The 21,231-nt window shown below is 44.0% G+C and overlaps 1 protein-coding gene across 2 annotated transcripts in view; it reads left to right on the top strand.

Annotated features, from left to right (window-relative positions):
* Positions 1-10,970: 10,970 nt before the first annotated feature.
* Positions 10,971-21,231, top strand: part of lgi2a (leucine-rich repeat LGI family, member 2a) — a 34,263-nt gene continuing 24,002 nt past the window's right edge. For both annotated transcript variants that reach the window (XM_035784021.2, XM_035784020.2), the window contains exon 1: positions 10,971-11,268. In XM_035784021.2, coding sequence (XP_035639914.1) covers positions 11,090-11,268 — 179 coding nt within the window. In that variant the 5' untranslated portion in view covers positions 10,971-11,089. The remainder of the gene's footprint in view (positions 11,269-21,231) is intronic.

Here is a 21,231-nt window from a genome sequence, read left to right as displayed (position 1 = left end):
CCTCCTTGCTCGCACACGCTTTTTCAGTTCTGCCACACATTTTCTAAGTAATTTATCCAACAATTATTTACAGAAAGATTATTTCACTTATAATTAACTGTATCACAATTACAGTGGGTCAGAAATGTACATACACTAAGTTGACTGCCTTTAAACAGCTTGGAAAATTCCAGAAGATTATGTCATAGCTTTAGAAGCTTCTGATAGGCTAATTGACATAATTTTGGTCAATTGGAGGTGTACCTGTGGATGTATTTCAAGGTTTGCCTTCAAACTCAGTGCCTCTTTGCTTGACATCATTGGAAAATCAAAAGAAATAAGCCAAGACCTCAGAAAAAGAACTGCAGACCTCCACAAGTCTGGTTCATACTCGGGAGCAATTTCCAAACGCCTGAAGGTACTTTCATCTGTACAAACAATAGTACGCAAGTATAAACACCATGGGGCCACGCAGCTGTCATACCACTCAGGAAGGAGAAGCATTCTGTCTCCTTAAGGTGAATGTGTTTTGGTGCGCAAAGTGCAATTCAATCCCAGAACAACAGCAAAGGACCTTGTGAAGATGCTGGAGGAAACGGGTATAAAAGTATCTATATCCACAGTCAAACTAAACCTATATCGACATAACCTGAAAGGCCACTCAGCAAGGTAGAAGCCACTGCTCCAAAACCGCCCCAAAAAAGCCAGACTACAGTTTGCAACTGCACATGGAGACAAAGATTGTACTTTTTGAGGAAATGTCCTCTGGTCTAATGAAAGAAAAATAGAACTGTTTATTCATAATTACCATTATGTTTAGAGGAATAAAGGGAGGCTTGCAAGCCAAAGAACACCATCCCGACCATGATGCACGGGGGTGGCAGCATCATGTTGTGGGTGTGCTTTGCTTTAGGAGAAACTGGTGCACTTCACAAAATAGATTGCATCATGAGGAAGAGTTATTCAAGTGAATATGCATAGATGATAACAACAGAGAGTAGCAGCGGTGTAAAAGGGGGCAATGCAAATAGTCTGGGTAGCCATTTGATTAGGTGTTTAGGAGTCTTATTTATGGCTTGGGGTTAGAAACTGTTTTAGAAGCCTCTTGGACCTAGACTTGGTGATCCGGTACCGCTTGCTATGCGGTAGCAGAGAGAACAGTCTATGACTAGGGTGGCTGGAGTCTTGGACCATTTTTAGGGCCTTCCTCTGACACCGCCTGGTATAGAGGTCCTGGATGGCAGGAATCTTGGCACCAGTGATGTACTGGGTTGTTCGCACAACCCTCTGTTGTGCCTTGCGGTCGAAGGCCGAGCAGTTGCCATACCAAGCAGGGATGCAACCAGTGCAGAGTGCAGCTATAGAACCTTTTGAGGATCTGCGGACCCATGCCAAGTCTTTTCAGTCTCCTGAGGGGGTTTTGTCGTGCCCGCTTCACCACTGTCTTGGTGTGTTTGGACCATTCTAATTTGTTGGTGATGTGGACACCAAGGAACTTGAAGCTTTCAACCTGCTCCACTGCAGCCCCGTCGATGAGAATGGGGGCCTGCTCTGTCCTCTTTTCCTGTAGTCCACAATCATCTCCTTTGTTTTGATCACGTTGAGGGAGAGGTTGTTGTCCTGGCACCACACGGCCAGGTCTCTGACCTCCTCCCTATAGGCTGTCTAGTCGTTGTCGGTGATCAGGCCTACCACTGTTGTGTTATCAGAAAACTTAATGATGGCGTTGGAGTCGTGCCTGGCCATGCAGTCATGAATTAACAGGGAGTACAGGAGGGGGCTGAGCATGCACACCTGAGGGGCCCCTGTGTTGAGGATCAGTGTGGTGGATGTGTTGTTACCTACCCTTACTACATGGGGGCGGCCTGTCAGGAAGTCCAGGATCCAGTTGCAGATGGAGGTGTTTAGTCCCAGGGTCCATAGCTTATTGATGAGCTTTGAAGGCACTATGGTGTTAAATGCTGAGCTGTAGTCAATGAATAGCATTCTCACATAGGTGTTCCTTTTGTCCAGGTTAAAAAGGGCAGTGTGGAGTGCAATAGAGATTGCATCATCTGTGGATCTGTTGGGGCGGTATGTAAATTGGAGTGGGTCTAGGGTTTCTGGGATAATCGTGTTGATGTGAGCCATGACCAGCCTTTCAAAGCACTTCATGGCTGCAGACGTGAGTGCTACAGGTCAGTAGTCATTTAGGAAGGTTACCTTTGTGTTCTTGGGCACAGGCACTGTGGTGGTCTGCTTAAAACATGTTGGTATTACAGACTCCGACAGGGAGGGGTTGACAATGTCAGTGAAGACACTTGACAGTTGGTCACCCCATGTTCGCAATACACGTCCTGGTAATCCGGCCTTGTGAATGTTGACCTGTCTGAAGGTCTTACTCACATCGGCTGCGGAGATCGTGATCACAGTCTTCCGGAACAGCATTTTTCAGTGTTATTTGCCTTGAAGCGAGCATAGAAGTAGTTTAGCTCCTCTGGTAGGCTTGTGTAACGGGGTAGCTCTCGGCTGTGCTTCCCTTTGTAGTCTGTAATGGTTTGTAAGCTCTGTGACGTCTGACGAGCATCAGAGCCGGTGTAGTACGATTTGATCTTAGTCCTGTATTAGTCCTGTTTGTTGGTTTGTCGGAGGGCATAGCAGGATTTCTTAAATGCCTCCAGGTTTAGCTCAGTGCGGATGTTGCCTGTATTCCATGGCTTCTGGTTTGGGTATGTACGTACGGTCACTGTGGGGACGACGTCATCGATGCACTTATTGATGAAGCCAATGACTGATGTGGTGTACTCCTCAATGCCATCAGAGGAATCCCGGAACATATTCCAGTCTGTGGTATCAAAACAATAGTGTATCTTAGCATCTGCTTCATCTGACCACTTTTTTATTGATCTAGACAATGGTGCTTCCTGCTTTCAATTTTGCTTTTAAGCAGGAATCAGGAGGATAAAATTATAGTCAGATTTGACAGACGGAGGGCGATGGGGAGCTTTGTATGCATGTCTGTGTGTGGAGTAAAGGTAGCACCGAGTTTTTTCCCTCTGGTTGCACATTTAACAGGCTGATAGAAATTTGGTCAAATGGAATTAAGTTTCCCTGCATTAGTCTCCGGCTACCAGGAGCGCCGCCTCTGGATGAGCGTTTTCTTGTTGCTTATGGCGGAATACAGCTCATTCAATGCAATCTTAGTGCCAGCCTCTGACCGTGGTGGTATGGTAACAGTTATGAAAAATACAATAAACTCTCTAGGTAGATAGTGTGGTCTACAGCTTATCATGAGATACTCTACCTCAGGCGAGAAGTTGCTCGAGACTTCCTTAGATATCATGCACCAGATGTTATTTACAAAAACACATAGTCCGCTGACCCTAGTCTAACCAGCCAGCTGTAAGTTGATAGTGTCGTTGTTCAGCCACAACTCCACTCACTGTCACAGTCATACTCTGGACCTAGTTTTGTCCAATGGAATAAATGTTGTGGATCTTAATGTTTTTCCTCATAATCCTGGACTATCGGACCACCATTTTATTACGTTTGCAATTGCAACAAATAATCTGCTCAGACCCCAACCAAGGAACATCAAAAGTCGTGCTATAAATTCACAGACAACACAAAGATTCCTTGATGTCCTTCCAGATTCCCTCTGTCTACCCAAGGACGCCAGAGGACAAAAATCAATTAACCACCTAACTGAGGAACTCAATTTAACCTTGCACAATACCCTAGATGCAGTTGCACCCCTAAAAACTAAAAACATTTCTCATAAGAAACTAGCTCCCTGGTACACAGAAAATACCAGAGCTCTGAAGCAAGCTTCCAGAAAATTGGAACGGAAATGGCGCCACACCAAACTGGAAGGCTTCCGACAAGCTTGGAAAGACAAGTAGTACCGAAGAGCCCTTACTGCTGCTCGATCATCCTATTTTTCCAACTTAATTGAGGAAAATAAGAACAATCCGAAATTCCTTTTTGATACGGTCGCAAAGCTAACTAAAAAGCAGCATTCCCCAAGAGAGGATAGCTTTCACTTCAGCAGTGATAAATTCATGAACTTCTTTGAGGAAAATATCATTATTATTAGAAAGCAAATTACGAACTCTTCAAAGCTCAGTTGTCCTGAGTCTGCACAACTCTGCCAGGACCTAGGATCAAGAGAGATGCTCAAGTGTTTTAGTACTATATCTCTTGACACAATGATGAAAATAATCATGGCCTCTAAACCTTCAAGCTGCATACTGGACCCTATTCCAACTAAACTACTGAAAGAGCTGCTTCCTGTGCTTGGCCCTCCTATGTTGAACATAATAAACGGCTCTCTATCCACCAGATGTGTACCAAACTCACTAAAAGTGACAGTAATAAAGCCTCTCTTGAAAAAAACAAACCTTGACCCAGAAAATATTTTAAAAACTATCGGCCTATATCGAATCTTCCATTCCTCTCAAAAATTTTAGAAAAGGCTGTTGCGCAGCAACTCACTGCCTTCCTGAAGACAAACAATGTATATGAAATGCTTCAGTCTGGTTTTAGACCCCATCATAGCACTGAAACTGCACTTGTGAAGGTGGTAAATGACCTTTTAATGGCATCAGACCGAGGCTCTGCATCTGTCCTCGTGCTCCTAGACCTTAGTGCTGTTTTTGATACCATCGATCACCACGATCTTTTGGAAAGATTTCTGTCCAAAAATGATGCAGAAAAATGTATCCATGCTTTTGTCACTTCTAGGTTAGACTACTGTAATGCTCTACTTTCCAGCTACCCGGATAAAGTACTAAATAAACTTCAGTTAGTGCTAAATACGGCTGCTAGAATACCGACGAGAACTATTTTTTTTATCATATTACTCCAGTGCTAGCCTCCCTACACTGCCTTCCTGTCAAGGCAAGGGCTGTTTTCAAGGTTTTACTGCTAACCTACAAAGCATTACATGGGCTTGCTCCTATCTCTCTGATTTGGTCCTGCCGTACATACCTACACGTACGCTACGGTCACAAGATGCAGGCCTCCTAATTGTCCCTAGAATTTCTAAGCAAACAGCCGGAGGCAGGGCTTTCTCCTATAGAGCTCAATTTTTATGGAATGGTCTGCCTACCCATGTGAGAGACGCAAACTCGGTCTCAATCTTTAAGTCTTTACTGAAGACTCATCTCTTCAGGGTCATATAATTGAGTGTAGTCTGGCCGAGGAGTGTGAAGGTGAACGGAAAGGTCCTGGAGCAACGAACCGCCCTTGCTGTCTCTGCCTGGCCGGTTCCCCTCTTTCCACTGGGATTCTCTGCCTCTAACCCTATTACAGGGGCTGAGTCACTGGCTTACTAGGGCTCTTTCATACCGTCCCTAGGAGGGGTGCGTCACTTGAGTGGGTTGAGTCACTGATGTGATCTTCCTGTCTGGGTTGGCGCCCCCCCACTTGGGTTGTGCCGTGGCGGAGATCTTTGTGGGCTATACTCGGCCTTGTCTCAGGATGGTAAGTTGGTGGTTGAAGATATCCCTCTAGTCGTGTGGGGGCTGTGCTTTGGCAAAGTGGGTGAGGTTATATCCTTCCTGTTTGGCCTTGTCCGGGGGTGTCCTCGGATGGGGCCACAGTGTCTCCTGACCCGTCCTGTCTCAGCCTCCAGTATTTATGCTGCAGTAATTTATGTGTCGGGGGGCTAGGGTCAGTTTGTTATATCTGGAGTACTTCTCCTGTCCTATCCGGTGTCCTGTGTAAATTGAAGTATGCTCTCTCTAAATTCTCTCTTTCTCTCTTTCTTTCTCTCTCTCGGAGGACCTGAGCCCTAGGACCATGCCTCAGGACTACCTGACATGATGACTTCTTGCTGTCCCCAGTCCACCTGGCCGTGCTGCTGCTCCAGTTTCAACTGTTCTGCCTGTGATTATTATTATTTGACCATGCTGGTTATTTATGAACATTTGAACATAATAATAATAATAATATCTTGGCCATGTTCTGTTATAATCTCCACCCGGCACAGCCAGAAGAGGACTGGCCACCCCTCATAGCCTGGTTCCTCTCTAGGTTTCTTTCTAGGTTTTGGCCTTTCTATGGAGTTTTTCCTAGCCACCGTGCTTCTACACCTGCATTGCTTGCTGTTTTGGGTTTTAGGCTGGGTTTCTGTACAGCACTTTGAGATAACAGCTGATGTACGAAGGGCCTTATAAATACATTTGATTTGATTTGATTTGAAGCATAAGATATTACGTTTTTGAATGTCCCGTTGATAGTTTAATCCAGCAGCACACAGCAATGCTGACCATATTTAGCTTTTATGGGAGATTTGCATTCAGAAATGCAAGCTGCCTCACTTTCGAGGGTTGATGCGGTTTCTTCTCTCAGTAATTATTTGTCCCGTTTCTGAGAAGACCGTCTCAGAGGGAATGGATGTTGCCACTATGCAGTCTCCCTGTCATGACTTTATTAAGCCGTGTTCATCCACCAGTTCAAAGGATCTGCAGATCTTTGGAAGGGCTCCTCCAAATAGGATTGGACCTCCATTATGGCATCTGTTGAGGGATTCCTTTGTGCTGCATCCCCAGTTGCTCTCTCGTCAAATAGCATCCAAACAGCAGACGTTTGTGGCACTACTGCTGCTGCTTCTGCTCCATCTGATCCCTATTCTTCCTGTTGCCCTGGTGCCTGAGCCAGCTGACTACTGGGACTGTCCCTCCCTGCTGCTGAGGTTATTCTTTGAAGAGCCTCATCAATCGCTCTGACATCACTGAAGGCTACCTTCTTAAACCTGGGGTCAATTGCAGCGGTTTCTGACAGCACGTGATTATATTCCATTCTGAGGAACTTTCTGTCCATTGATGCACATAGGGTGTCCATCAACACTGTCACATGTCCTGTGGTTACATTTGCTTCTCTCTGGCGGCTGGCTGTGATTCGCTGCAGACCCTTAAACAGGAGTATCATTTTTGAGGCTGTCACAAAGCTGAAAAGAGAGAACAGTAACTTATTAGTTCAGGTTCATGTTTTATCTACTGATGCTACATTCTCATCTACTGCTCATATACATATATAATACTGGATTAAATCATTATGTAGTAATAACTGCTTACTGTACCTCTCTCCACTGATCTCCACAGTGACCTGCTCAAAGGGTTCCAGGACTCTGCACACCTCCTCCACCACCTCCCATTCCTCTTGGGTCAGAGCATCAACAGGTGTATTGACAATGGCCAGGGTAGAGATGATGACATCCTTTGACTCAAGAAACCGCTTCAACATATAAAAGGTTGAATTCCACCTTGTAGTGCAGTCTTGTTTAGGCCTCAGCTCAGGCATCCCCATCTGGCATTGTGTAGACTTTAGTTTTTCAGCACCTACTGTGCTCCTGTGGAAGTCTTCCACAGCTGCTTTCACTTTGTCCACAGTGGGCTTCATCACCTTCAGAGTATCTCTTACAATCAGGTTGATTGTGTGGGCAAGACATGGATGATGGGTCCATTTTAACGTTTTCATGGCTTTGGTTATGTTAGCTGCATTGTCGCTAATACAACAGACCACTTTTCCATCTACTTGCCATTCTCTGGCCACTCTCAACAGTTCCTCTGCCAAGTTCTCTGAGGTGTGTCTGTCGCTGAACTCAAAGCAGTCCAGAGGACAGCTAGACATCGACAAATCTTCAATGAAGTGACATGTAACCGACATGTAAGAATTGGTTACCCTTGATGTCCAGCAGTCAGTGGTATGGTAAACTGCTGCAGCTTTTTGGACTCAGACTGAAGTATGTGTGCTCTTGGACAGTTGTGGAATAAGTGATTTTGAAAGGATTTTCCTGCTTGGAATTGTGTACATTGGATTTAGACTCATTTCTAAAACCTCTATCCTCCATGATCGAAAAAGGTTGGAAATCGGTGGCAATCATTTTCGCCAATGCAATATCAATTTGGCCTTGTTTTTGGCCTTGTTTTGCATAAATTTTGGCATAAACTGGTCCATAGAAGACTGTTTTGCTGTGGGTCGTGGAGTAGGCCTACTTGACTGAGTGGATACATCTCCACGTGTGGAGGTGCTGGCTCCACCACTAGCCACAGAAGGCCCGCTAGTTTCTCGAAGCTCCGCTTACAGCTAGCTTCACAGTTGGGTGCACAGTTCGCATATGCCGGTGTAGGTTGTGTGTAGGACCGGCTTTATATGAGATTTTGTTTTGGCAAATTCGACACTGTGCTCCAACATTGTCTACATTGCTAAAATGCATCCAAATGCTACTGTGCTTCCGACTCATTTTCCAGCTGTTGATTTCACAGCTGTCCTTCCTCTCTCTCCTCGGCTGCTAAGTGTGTGACTGTGAGTGAGTTGGCTCGGCCCTCCCTCTCGCATCTTTGGTTCATTGGTTGACACTGTGTGTCTGATTGACAGGAACAACAGGTGAGGCTGTTAGACTGAGCAGACAGTCAGAACGAGGCCTATATTTTATTTCTTTTTTCGCTCTTAGAATTAGTCAATTCTATTAATTTCAATCTTTTGATTATTCGTATATTAATTTTTATTTTATTTTTTTAAATAGATTCGGCTCTTCTGGTATGCGTGCCAGCTCCCAACGTTCACCAACGACTTGTTTGCGAACGACCCATCACTACTCGTTTTACCCTAACACACTGGTCTGAAATTCCTGGTTTGCAGGCATCGTCAAGTCACATTATGCTGGCATACATAGTGTTATATAATTCCTATTGGAATCTAGCCAGAGTTAGGATATTGTCACGTTCTGACCATAGTTCTTTGGTGTTTTCCTTGTTTTAGTGTTGGTCAGGACGTGAGCTGGGTGGGCATTCTATGTTGGATGTCTAGTTTGTCTGTTTCTGTGTTTGGCCTGATATGGTTCTCAATCAGAGGCAGGTAGGTGTTAGTCATTGTCTCTGATTGGGAACCATATTTAGGTAGCCTGTTTTGTCATTGTGGGTTGCGGGTGATTGTCTATGTTAGTTGTTTGTGTCAGTACAGTTCTTATGATAGCTTCACGATTGTTATTTGTTTATTGTTTTTGTACAGTTTATTTGGTGTTTTTTGTCATCTATTAAATTATGCATTCACGCTGCGCTTTGGCCCGCTTCTTACGACGATCGTGACAGAATCACCCACCACAACAGGACCAAGCAGTGTGGTGAAAGGCAGCGGCAGCAGGAGCAGCGCAAGGAGGAATGGACATGGGAGGACGAGTTGGACGGTAAATGACCCTGGGCACAGCCAGGAGAATATCGCCGCCCAAAAGAAGAGCTGGAGAAAGCGAAGGCGGAGAGGCGCTGGTATGAGGAGGCAGCACGGCGGCGCGGATGGAAGCCCGAGAGTCAGCCGCAAAAATGTATTTGGGGTGGCACACAGAAAGTGTGGCGAAGCCAGGTAGGAGACCTACGCCAACTTCCTGTGCTTACCGGAGGGCGAGAGAGACCTGGCAGGCACCGTGTTATGCGGTGGAGCGCACGGTGTCCCCAGTGCGGGTGCATAGCCCGGTGCGGTACATACCAGCTCCTCGTATCGGCCCGGGCTAGAGTGGGCATCGATCCAGGTGCCATGAAGCCGGCACTACGCATCTGGTCTCCAGTGCATCTCTTTGGGCCTGCGTACATGGCACCAGCCTTACGCATGATGTCCACGGTTCGCCTGCACAGCCCAGTGCGGGCTATTCCACCTTGCAGCACTGGCAGGGCGGCCGGGAGCATTCAACCAGGTAAGGTTGGGCAGGCTCGGTGCTCAAGAGCTCCAGTGCACCTGTACGGTCCGGTCTATCCAGTACCACCTCCATGCATCAGCCCTCTGGTGGCAGCCCCACGCACCAGCATCGTTATTTGTTTATTGTTTTTGTACAGTTTATTTTGTGTTATATCCAACAATTGTAACTTTTAATCACCTGCAATCTGCAGTTAGAATGACTGTCAATTTATCTTTCTGTAGTAAAAGATACATGAATCAATTAATGTGCATGCAGAAACATAGATATTAAAACAAACTATTCTAAAAAAAACTTGCAACAAAGCCTGCTGGGAAATATGGTAATGAGGCCTCCATGTCTTTTTCACTCAGTCAACAGAGTCACACCATGAATCACACCATGTGGTGTTGATTCCACTGTGATTCAAATAACCCTTAATTTATTCACTGCAGGTGGCATCAATTTCAATCCCACTGGTGTTAACCCCTCTAGAATCAACATTCAGATATAAAACTTACAACACTTTTTACCTCAACACTGAGATTTTAACACCTGCATATTTGTTGTGCATGGACCGAGCCATGCTCTGTTTGTTTCTATTGCAGAGGCTGTGGTACAGCTACGCCTAATCAGACTTGCCTGTGCTAATGGGCCTCCAGGCAAAGTAAAATGATACAAATGACTTTTTTGATGCACGCCCCTCAAATGATACAAATGTGAGAACAGCATTCCACAGGTCACGTTTATAAATGTGTTCCAAAAAATTATCAAGATTAGGTCATATTTCGCGGCACACCTGAGAGTTCCAGTAGAGTGAAGTATAATGTACTGTATGTACTCTGCTATACTATACTGTACTTAACTGTAGTCTACTGTGCTCCACTCTATTGAACTAAGCACTGCTGTGCTGCACTGCACTCTAAACACTAAACACATAAACAACCACATATCACAGTCATAGCAAGACAAAAACGTTTCTGTAACCTTTACTGAGAATGTTGAAGTGTTCTATTGTTTTTTTTTCTCTTGGTCAGCTTTTGAAAAAGCAAACATAAGTGCATGTGACAGATGGGAGCAATAATACATATTCCACACAGCAATCTTCAGTTGGCTCCATTTTCTCTTTTAAATTGTAATTCAATGTCCAGAAAATAAGTATTTTCACATAATTGCAATTAGCCTAAAAAATCATACCGGTGTTCATTGAAGTTTATAAACAAGCGCACCCTAAACCTATGCGGCTACACTCGAAAGTCCGCTGTGGAGAGTCCGCTCTTTAACCAAACTATCAACAGAGTACTGGGTATAATAAATAATTAAATTGCGCGAAGGGAGCTGCAGCTGAATTGCTGATGTAAGGGGTTCAGTGCAGCATTTCATGTCGCAGGGTGGAAGGAAGCTTTGCAATCTGCCCGGCGTTTATTGCTATCTCACACATGCAAGTCCGACAAAAAAAATATGCTGTCAATAGTTAAAAACTGCGTATTATTTTCAGTTGTGTGCTTGTACATAGCTACGCCGATTTCTTTAAAAAGGGTTTCCAGATGTCCTTCAGCATGCAGCTGTTCCAAGGAGTCCATCATTTGTTTTGGATCTTCCTATGTCCCAAGGATCATCCCGAACGACATTAATTCACTGTAAGTAACTTCAGTCATACCTGATTTAGTCTAGGCTACTAATAATTGTCTTTGCCGCTAATGCAAGTTATGACATATGAACGAACGAGTTATAGTAGGCCTACATATCTCATATTTTATAGGCTAAGAGATGTTTGTGGTGACACTCGCACAAGCTTGTTATAATATATATATTTATATATATATCTATACATGCAATGACATAGGGGAGACCGTGGCAAACACTTTTGCTTATTTCTGAAAAAACTGAGTGAGATTGATAATATTTTTATACAAACATAGGCTACATGTCTCAGCTACCATTGCCCACTGTCACTACGTTTCTAGGACATACCAGTCATGTACAATTTAAACCGAAGGTGGTGGAGGTGAAATGTTACATTTAACCCCACAGACTGGGTTAAATGTAACGCTGTCTTCAATTGTAGAAATGAGGGGTTATAGAATAATGTTACGATTTGAAACTGATATTAAGATAAAAATACACTAAATGGACAAATGTTTTTTACAGTTTAAGAATGCCATATTGACCAGAAAAGGTGTAGCCAGAATTTATTAGCATTCAAATGTACTTAATATATATATTTGTATCTTATTTCTAGTTGATGTAAAGACGTGACATTTTATACAATTATGTAAATATGTCTAAATACCATAATATATGATATAATTTTTGGTAACCTGCGTTTACAACTAACCCTGTTATACAACTAGCCTCCATTTACCAATCTGAGTCTAATCTGAGATTTGTGGGGAAATACAACAATAATGAATGTCATTAACTATATCAATCAAAATACCTCTTCATACGGATCAAAATTAGGCCATGGCTACGGATATGGTGTTTGCGTCCGGAAAGCTCTTTTTTTTAAAGATCCGAATCACGTTCTGCGCATGTGTTATTTTACGTTTTTTTTTTTCATTTAGCTGCTGCTCATACACCCCCTCCCTTCACGTTTCGCTTTTCTGAGCCATGATGTTGCCTTTGTTTTGCCTCATATTTTTCTGAATATCTGAAATAAAAACCTTGCAGCGATATGAACGAATATTCCAAAACATATATATAATCAACCTTCTCTATCTGTTGTAACGGATATTGCAGATGCACAAGCAGGACGCAGTCCTTACACTTTGGACACATTTTGTATGATTATGTGGACTAATCTTTATAGTTGCTGCCATATCATGGTTCCCGAAAAAAGTGTATAAGGACCGGTAAAAAAAATAATCGGACATTGGGCGAGTTCGTTTTGCATCGCCCGGTGCCATAGGTATGCCATATATACTGATATCGTGTCGATAATAAATAGCTGAATGCATGTCAGCAGCTAAGAAGACCATGGAACCGCTAGACGGCCTGTTTGTGTCGTATGTATAGTATGCTTGCAATACTAACAACACATTTTGGACCAACATGTCGATATTGTATTTTGTGTAAAACATTTAAATAGCTGCATGTAGCCTAATCCGCTCCTGAAAAAAACATGAAATCGCGTTTATGCCTACTGAGGAATGGAATACAATAGTTTGAACAGCGTTGTGTACAACATGACATGTGTAAACTACCCCAGTGACCAGACAAAGACGATCAAGGAGGGGTGAGTTGCGCCAGGGCACTCAGCACAGCAGCTAAGTGAGCACAAAAAATATCCTGCACATGCACAGCAATATCCGTATTTTGCGGCAAAACTCTGTATCAGTAACCACTCCAGAGGGTTCCCGAGTGGCGCAGGGGTCTAAGGCATTTCATATCATTTCTAGAGGGGTAACTACAGACCCTGGTTTGATTCTAGGCTGTATCACAATCGGCCGTGATTGGGAATCACATAGGGCAGCGCACAATTGGGTCACTGTCGTCAGGAGTAGGCCTTCATTGTAAATAAGAATTTGCTCTTAATTAACTGACTTGCCTAGTTAAGTAATGGGGAATGTTCTACAGGTCAATAATCAAAAAAGAGAGGCAGGCAAGAATATGAATTTTAGGGCTCCATTTTTTTTTTTGTCAATACAAAAAGGAAACTGATGGATTTAAATGAACAGTGCCTTCAGAAAGTAGTCACACCCCTTGACTTGTTCCACATTTTGTGGACAAAGTGAAAACATGTTTTTAGAAATGTTAGCACATTTATTGAAATTGAAATATAGAAATATCTAAATTACATATGTATTCACACCCCAGACTCAATACATCTTAGAATTACCTTTGGCAATGATTACAGCTCAAATCAAATTTGATTTATTTGTCACATACACATGTGTAGCAGATGTTATTGTGGGTGTAGCGAAATGCTTGTGTTTCTAGATACAACAGTGCAGTAATATCTTAAATGTCACAACAATACAGACAAGGCACACAACCTAATAGTAAAATAATGGAATTAAGGAATATATAAATATTAGGATGAGCATTGTCAGAGTGGCATAGACTAAAATACAGTAGAATAGAATACAGTATATTAGATGAGTAAAGCAAAAATATGTAACCATTGTTAAAGTGACTAGTGTTCCATTAAAGTGGCCAGTGATTTCAAGTCTATGTATATGGGGCAGCGTTCAGGTTCAGGGTTACGAAACAGGGTGGAAGCCGCTTAGTGATGGCTATTTAAAAGTCTGATGTCCACCATTGTTCCTGTACCTGCCAACCTACACCCACTTCAATTTGCATACTGCCCCATTAGGTCCACAGATGATGCGGTCACCATCACACTGCACACTGCCATATCCCATCAGGACCAGAGGAATACCTATGTAAGAATGCTGTTCATTGACTTCAGTGCAGCATTCAAGATCATAGTACCCTCCAAGCTCATCATTAAGCTTCAGGCCCTGGGTCTCAACCCCACCCTGTGCAATTGGGTCCTGGACTTCCTGACGGGCTACCTCCAGGTGGTGAAGGTAGGATACATCTCCGCTTTGCTGATCCTCAACTGGGGCCCCACAAGCGTGCATGCTCAGCCCCCTCCTGTACTCCCTGTTCACCCATGACTGCATGGCCAATTACACCTCCAACTCAATCATCAAGTTTTCAGACGATACAACAGTAGTAGGCCTGATTACCAACAATGACAAGACAGCCTACAGAGAGGAGGTGATTGCATCGGATTGTGGTGTCAGGAAAATAACCTCTTACTCAACGTCAACAAAACAAAAGGAGATTATCGTGGATTTCAGGAAACAGCAGAGGGAACACGCTCCTATCCACATCAACGGGAGGGAGCAGGTGGAAAGCTTCAAGTTCCTCGGCGTACACATCACTGACGATCTGAAATGATCCACCCACACAGACAGAGCGGCGAAGGCGCAACAGCGCCTCTTCAACCTCAGGAGGCAGAAGAAATTTGGCTTGGCACCTAAAACCCTCACAAACTTTTACAGATGCACAATTGAGAGCATTCTGTTGGGCTGTATCACCAGAGGGTGGTGTGGTCTTCCCAACACATCACCGGGGGCAAACTACCCACCCGCCAGGACACCTACAGCACCCGATGTCACAGGAAGGCAAAAAAGATAATCAAGGTCAACAACCACCCAAGCCACTGCCTGTTCACCCTGCTATCATCCAGAAGGCGAGGTCAGTACAGGTGCATCAAAGCTGGGACAGAGAGACTGAAAAACAGCTTCTATTTCAAGGCCACTATTAAATAGCCACCACTAGGCGGCTTCCACCCAGTCACATAACCCTGAATCTTAGAGGCTGCTGCCCCATATACATTGACTTGAAATCATTGGCCACATTAATAATGGTTACATATTTCTGCTTTACTCATCTCATATGTATATACTGTATTCTATTCTACTGTATTTTCGTCTATGCCACTCTGACAATGCTCATCCTAATATTTATATATTCCTTAATTCCATTCTTTACTTTTAGGTTGTGTGTCTTGTCTGTATTGTTGTGAAGCAAGTGGGCACAGCAGACTGGGATAGGGAGAGATTGAATATGTCCGTAAACACTCCAGCCAGCTGGTCTGCACATGCTCTGAGGACGCGACTAGGGATACCGTCTGGGCCGGCAGCCATGCGAGTGTTAACACGCTTAAATGTCTTTCTCACCTCAGCCACGGAGAAGAAGAGCCCAAAGTCCTTGGTAGCGGGCCGCGTCGGTGGCAATGTGTTATCCTTAAAGCGGGCGAAGAAGGTGTTTAGCTTGTCCGGGAGCAAGACGTCGGTGTCTGTGACATGGCTGGTTACCCCTTTGTAGTCTGTGATTCTGTAGACCCTGCCACATACGTGTCGTGTCTCAAACCGTTGAACTGCAACTCCACTTTGTCTCTATACTGACATGTTGCCTGTTTGATTGCCTTGTGGAGGGAATAACTACACTGTTTGTATTCAGTCATATTCCCAGTCAACATGCCATGGTTAAATACAGTGGTTCACACTTTCAGTTTTGTGCAAATGCTGACATCTATCCACTGTTTCTGGTTGGGGTTGCTTAGTCACACTGGGTACAACATCTCCTTTTAACTTCCTGATAAACTCAGTCACAGTATCTGTGTATTTGTCAATGTTATTCTCAGAGGCTACCTAGAACATGTCCCAGTCCGCTTGATCAAAACAATCTTGACGGGTGGATTCTGATTGGTCAGACCAGCTTTGAATAGTACTTAGCACAGGTGCTTCCTGTTTGAGTTTCTGCCTATAGAATGGGAGGAGCAAAATGGAGTCGTGATCAGATTTGCAGAAGGGATGGTGGGAAGGGCCTTGTAGGCATCCCAGAAGTTGGAGTAGCAGTGGTCGAGTGCTACAGTCAATGTGTTGATAGAACTTCGGCAGCTTTTTCCCCAAATTTGCTTTATTAAAAACCCCAGTTACAATAAATGCGGCCTCAGGATTTGTGGTTTCCAGATTGCGTAAAGTCCAGTGAAGTTCTTTAAGGGCCGTTGTGGTATCGGCTTGAGGGGGAATATACATGGCTGTGACTATAAACAAAGATAATTATTTTGGGAGGTAATACGGTCAGAATTTGATTGAGGTATTCTAAGTTGGGTGAACAAAAGGACTTAAGTTTCTGTATGTTATCACAATGGTTAATCAACTCATCCCTGACCGCTGGCTACGTCCCTTCCGTCTTCAAGAGAGCGAGAGTTGCACCCCTTCTGAAAAAACCTACACTCGATCCCTCCGATGTCAACAACTACAGACCAGTATCCCTTCTTTCTTTTCTCTCCAAAACTCTTGAACGTGCCGTCCTTGGCCAGCTCTCCCGCTATCTCTCTCAGAATGACCTTCTTGATCCAAATCAGTCAGGTTTCAAGACTAGTCATTCAACTGAGACTGCTCTTCTCTGTATCACGGAGGCGCTCCGCACTGCTAAAGCTAACTCTCTCTCCTCTGCTCTCATCCTTCTAGACCTATCGGCTGCCTTCGATACTGTGAACCATCAGATCCTCCTCTCCACCCTCTCCGAGTTGGGCATCTCCGGCGCGGCCCACGCTTGGATTGCGTCCTACCTGACAGGTCGCTCCTACCAGGTGGCGTGGCGAGAATCTGTCTCCTCACCACGCGCTCTCACCACTGGTGTCCCCCAGGGCTCTGTTCTAGGCCCTCTCCTATTCTCGCTATACACCAAGTCACTTGGCTCTGTCATAACCTCACATGGTCTCTCCTATCATTGCTATGCAGACGACACACAATTAATCTTCTCCTTTCCCCTTCTGATGACCAGGTGGCGAATCGCATCTCTGCATGTCTGGCAGACATATCAGTGTGGATGACGGATCACCACCTCAAGCTGAACCTCGGCAAGACAGAGCTGCTCTTCCTCCCGGGGAAGGACTGCCCGTTCCATGATCTCGCCATCACGGTTGACAACTCCATTGTGTCCTCCTCCCAGAGCGCTAAGAACCTTGGCGTGATTCTGGACAACACCCTGTCGTTCTCAACTAACATCAAGGCGGTGGCCCGTTCCTGTAGGTTCATGCTCTACAACATCCGCAGAGTACGACCCTGCCTCACACAGGAAGCGCCGCAGGTCCTAATCCAGGCACTTGTCATCTCCCGTCTGGATTACTGCAACTCGCTGTTGGCTGGGCTCCCTGCCTGTGCCATTAAACCCCTACAACTCATCCAGAACGCCACAGCCCGTCTGGTGTTCAACCTTCCCAAGTTCTCTCACGTCACCCCGCTCCTCCGCTCTCTCCACTGGCTTCCAGTTGAAGCTCGCATCCGCTACAAGACCATGGTGCTTGCCTACGGAGCTGTGAGGGGAACGGCACCTCAGTACCTCCAGGCTCTGATCAGGCCCTACACCCAAACAAGGGCACTGCGTTCATCCACCTCTGGCCTGCTCGCCTCCCTACCACTGAGGAAGTACAGTTCCCGCTCAGCCCAGTCAAAACTGTTCGCTGCTCTGGCCCCCAATGGTGGAACAAACTCCCTCACGACGCCAGGACAGCGGAGTCAATCACCACCTTCCGGAGACACCTGAAACCCCACCTCTTTAAGGAATACCTAGGATAGGATAAAGTAATCCTTCCCACCCCCCTTAAAAGAGTTAGATGCACTATTGTAAAGTGGCTGTTCCACTGGATGTCATAAGGTGAATGCACCAATTTGTAAGTCGCTCTGGATAAGAGCGTCTGCTAAATGACTTAAATGTAAAATGTAAATGTTAATCATGCACCCTCACCTTTCTTCTTCCCGGAGAGTTCTTTATTCCTGTCTGCGAGATATACTGAGAACCCAGCTGGCTGTATGGACAAAGACAGTATATCCAGAGAGAACTATGTTTCTGTGAAACAGAGTATGTTACAATCCCTGATGTCTCTCTGGAAGGAAATTCTCGCCCACTCCGAAAACCTCTTCTCTGCCGGCTGTGTTTTGGATCAGCCTCTGGAATCAGTTTAATTGCCCTGGGCTGTACGAACAAAGGATCCAATGTCGGAAAGTCGTATTCCTGGTTGTAATGCTGGTGAGTTACCGCTGCTCTGATATCAAAAAGTTATTTCCGGCTGTATGTAATAACACAAAAAATGTCCTGGGCAAATAATGTAATAATTAACACAAAAAAACATGAAGAGTGATGCGTTGCGTTAGATTTGCCCCAAACAACGCTTTCTATTCAGGACATAAAGTTTATTTCTTTAACACATTTTTTGCAGTTTTACTTTAGTGCCTTATTGCAAACAGGATGTATGTTTTGGAATATTTTTATTCTGTGTAGGTGTCCTTCTTTTCACTATGTCATTTAGGTTAGTATTGTGAAGTAACTACAGTGTTGTTGATCCACCCTCAGACTTATCCTATCATAGCCATTAAACTCTAACTGTTTTAAAGTCACCATTGGCCTCATGGTGAAATTCCTGAGTGGTTTCCTTCCTCAGGCATCGGAGTTAGGAAGTATTCCTCTATCGTTGTAGTAACTGGGTGTACTGATACACCATCCAAAGTGTAAATAATATCTTCACCATGCTCAAAGGGATATTCAATGTATGTTTAAAAAAAAATAACTATAGGTGCCCTTTTTTTGCAATGCATTGGAAAACATCACTGGTCTTTGTGGTTGAATCTGTTTGACACCTCCAGGCTGTGTAATTGCTATTTTACCAAGAAGGAAAGTGATTCAGTGCTGCATCAGATGACCTGGCCTCCACAATCACCTGACCTCAACTCAACTGAGATGGTTTGGGATGAGTTGGACCGCAGAGTGAAGGAAAAGCAGCCAATAAATGCTCAGAATATGTGGGAACTCCTTAAAGACTGGAAAAGCATTCCAGGTGAGGCTGGTTGAGAGAATGCCAAGAGTGTGCAAAGCTGTCATCAAGGCGAAGGGTGGCTACTTTGAAGATTGTCAAATATGTTTTGATTTATGCAACACTTTTTTGGTTACTACATTATTCCATGTGTGTCTTTTCATAGTTTTGATGTCTTCACTAGTCTTGAAGGAGTTCCCATGTACGCTTAACTTGATGGCTGCTTTTCCTTCACTCTACAGTCCAACTCATCCCAAACCATCTCAATTGGGTTGAGGTCGGGTGATTGTGGAGGCCAGGTCAGTTGGTAGAGCATGGCGCTTGTAACGCCAGGGTAGTGGGTTCGATTCCCGGGACCACCCATACGTAGAATGTATGCACACATGACTGTAAGTCGCTTTGGATAAAAGCGTCTGCTAAATGGCATATATTATTATATTATTATTATTATCTGATGCAGCACTCCATCACTCTCCTTCTTGGTCAAATAGCCCTTACACAGCCTGGAGGTGTGTTGGGTCATTGTCCTGTTGAAAAACAAATGATAGTCTCACTAATGCCAAGAGTGTGCAAAGGTGTCAAGGCAAAGGGTAGCTACTTTGAAAAATCTAAAATATACAATATATTTAGACTTGTTTAACACCTTTTTGCTTACTACATGGTTCCATATGTGTTATTTTAACGTTTGATGTCTTCACTATTATTCTACAATGTAGAAAATGGTAAAAAAAATAAAGAAAAACCCTTGAATGAGTAGGTGTCCAAACTTTTGACGGGTACTGTATTTATTCAACTGTTTTTAAAATACCTGTACCTTCAATTAGATCTTTATTTATTCATTGTACAATGGACATTTCACACAATAAGCTAGGAGTAGCATAAGGTCAGCCTCAGAGTTCAAGGTCTAAATGGCAGTAGGGGATGCAACCAGACCTGGGTGTAAATAGTATTATTCTTGCCTGCCACAAGCAAAATCAATGGAATAGTCCCAAAAGTCCCTGTCCATCTAGCACTCCAGTCTCATGCAAATGCTCAAAGTATTTAAAGATTTAAAATACAAGTTAAAGCTAGGTCTGGATAGGACATAAGCAATTTATGCCTTTGTAACGTGTTAAGTAACCTTGCCTGAGACAGTGAGACCTAATCTCGGCAACCCAGAACCAAATCTTAAAAAACAGTGCACCCATACAATTTTTCCTCATACTGTATCCCACAGCCAATCAATCTTCTGTTCCCAACAACACACTCACAAAGCAGTGTAATCTTCACTCCACAAGTGCCATGTGTGTGAAATCTTGTTAGCGCCAACTGAGAATGCAGTAGCCTGGGGACAAAGATTGTACTTTTTGGAGAAATGTCCTTTGGTCTGATGAAACAAAAATAGAACTGTTTGGCCATGATGACCATCGTTATGTTTGGAGGAAAAAAGGGGGAGGCTTGCAAGCCGAAGAACACCATCCCAGCCAATGGGGCTGGCAGCATCATGTTGTGGGGGTGCTTGGCTGCAGGAGGGACTGGTGCACTTCGCAAAATAGATGGCATCATGAGGGAGGAAAATTACGTGGATATATTGAAGCAACATCTCAAGACATCAGTCGGGAAGTTAAAGATTGGTCGCAAATGGGTTTTCCAAATGGACAATGACCACCAAGCATACTTCCAAAGTTGTGAAAAAATGGCTTAAGGACAACAAAGTCAAGGTATTGGCACGGACCTCAATCCTATAGAAAATGTGTGGACAGAACATAAAAAGCGTGTGTGAGCAAAGAGGCCTACAAAATTGACTCAGTTACACCAGCTCTGTCAGGAGGAATGGGATTCACCCAACTTATTGTGGGAAGTCTACCCAAAATGTTTGACCCAAGTTAAACAATTTAAGGGCAATGCTATCAAATACTAATTGAGTGTATGTAAACTTCTGACCCACTGGGAATGTGGTGAAAGAAATAAAAGCTGAAATAAATCTCTCTACTATTGTTCTGACCTTTCACATTCTTAAAATAAAGTGGTGATCCTAACTGACATAAAACAGGGAATTTTTACTCTGATTAAATGTCAGGAATTGTGAAAAACTGAGTTTAAATGCATTTGGATAAGGTGTATGTAAATTTCCGACTTCAATTGCATGTACATACTCTCCTGCACTGTAAAAAAAAAGAAAAACAAGTCTGTCCACTGATCATTGCACTGCTACAACTGGTCTGCCTCCTCTGAAACTGTACCTTTTTTCTATATATGTATTTATATTTATATTTACCTTTATTTA

The sequence above is a fragment of the Oncorhynchus keta genome, chromosome 13, assembly GCF_023373465.1.
Source record: "Oncorhynchus keta strain PuntledgeMale-10-30-2019 chromosome 13, Oket_V2, whole genome shotgun sequence".
Lineage (NCBI taxonomy): Eukaryota > Metazoa > Chordata > Actinopteri > Salmoniformes > Salmonidae > Oncorhynchus > Oncorhynchus keta.
The sequence above is the reverse complement of the archived record's forward strand: the minus strand, read 5'-3'. Positions and strand labels throughout refer to the sequence as shown.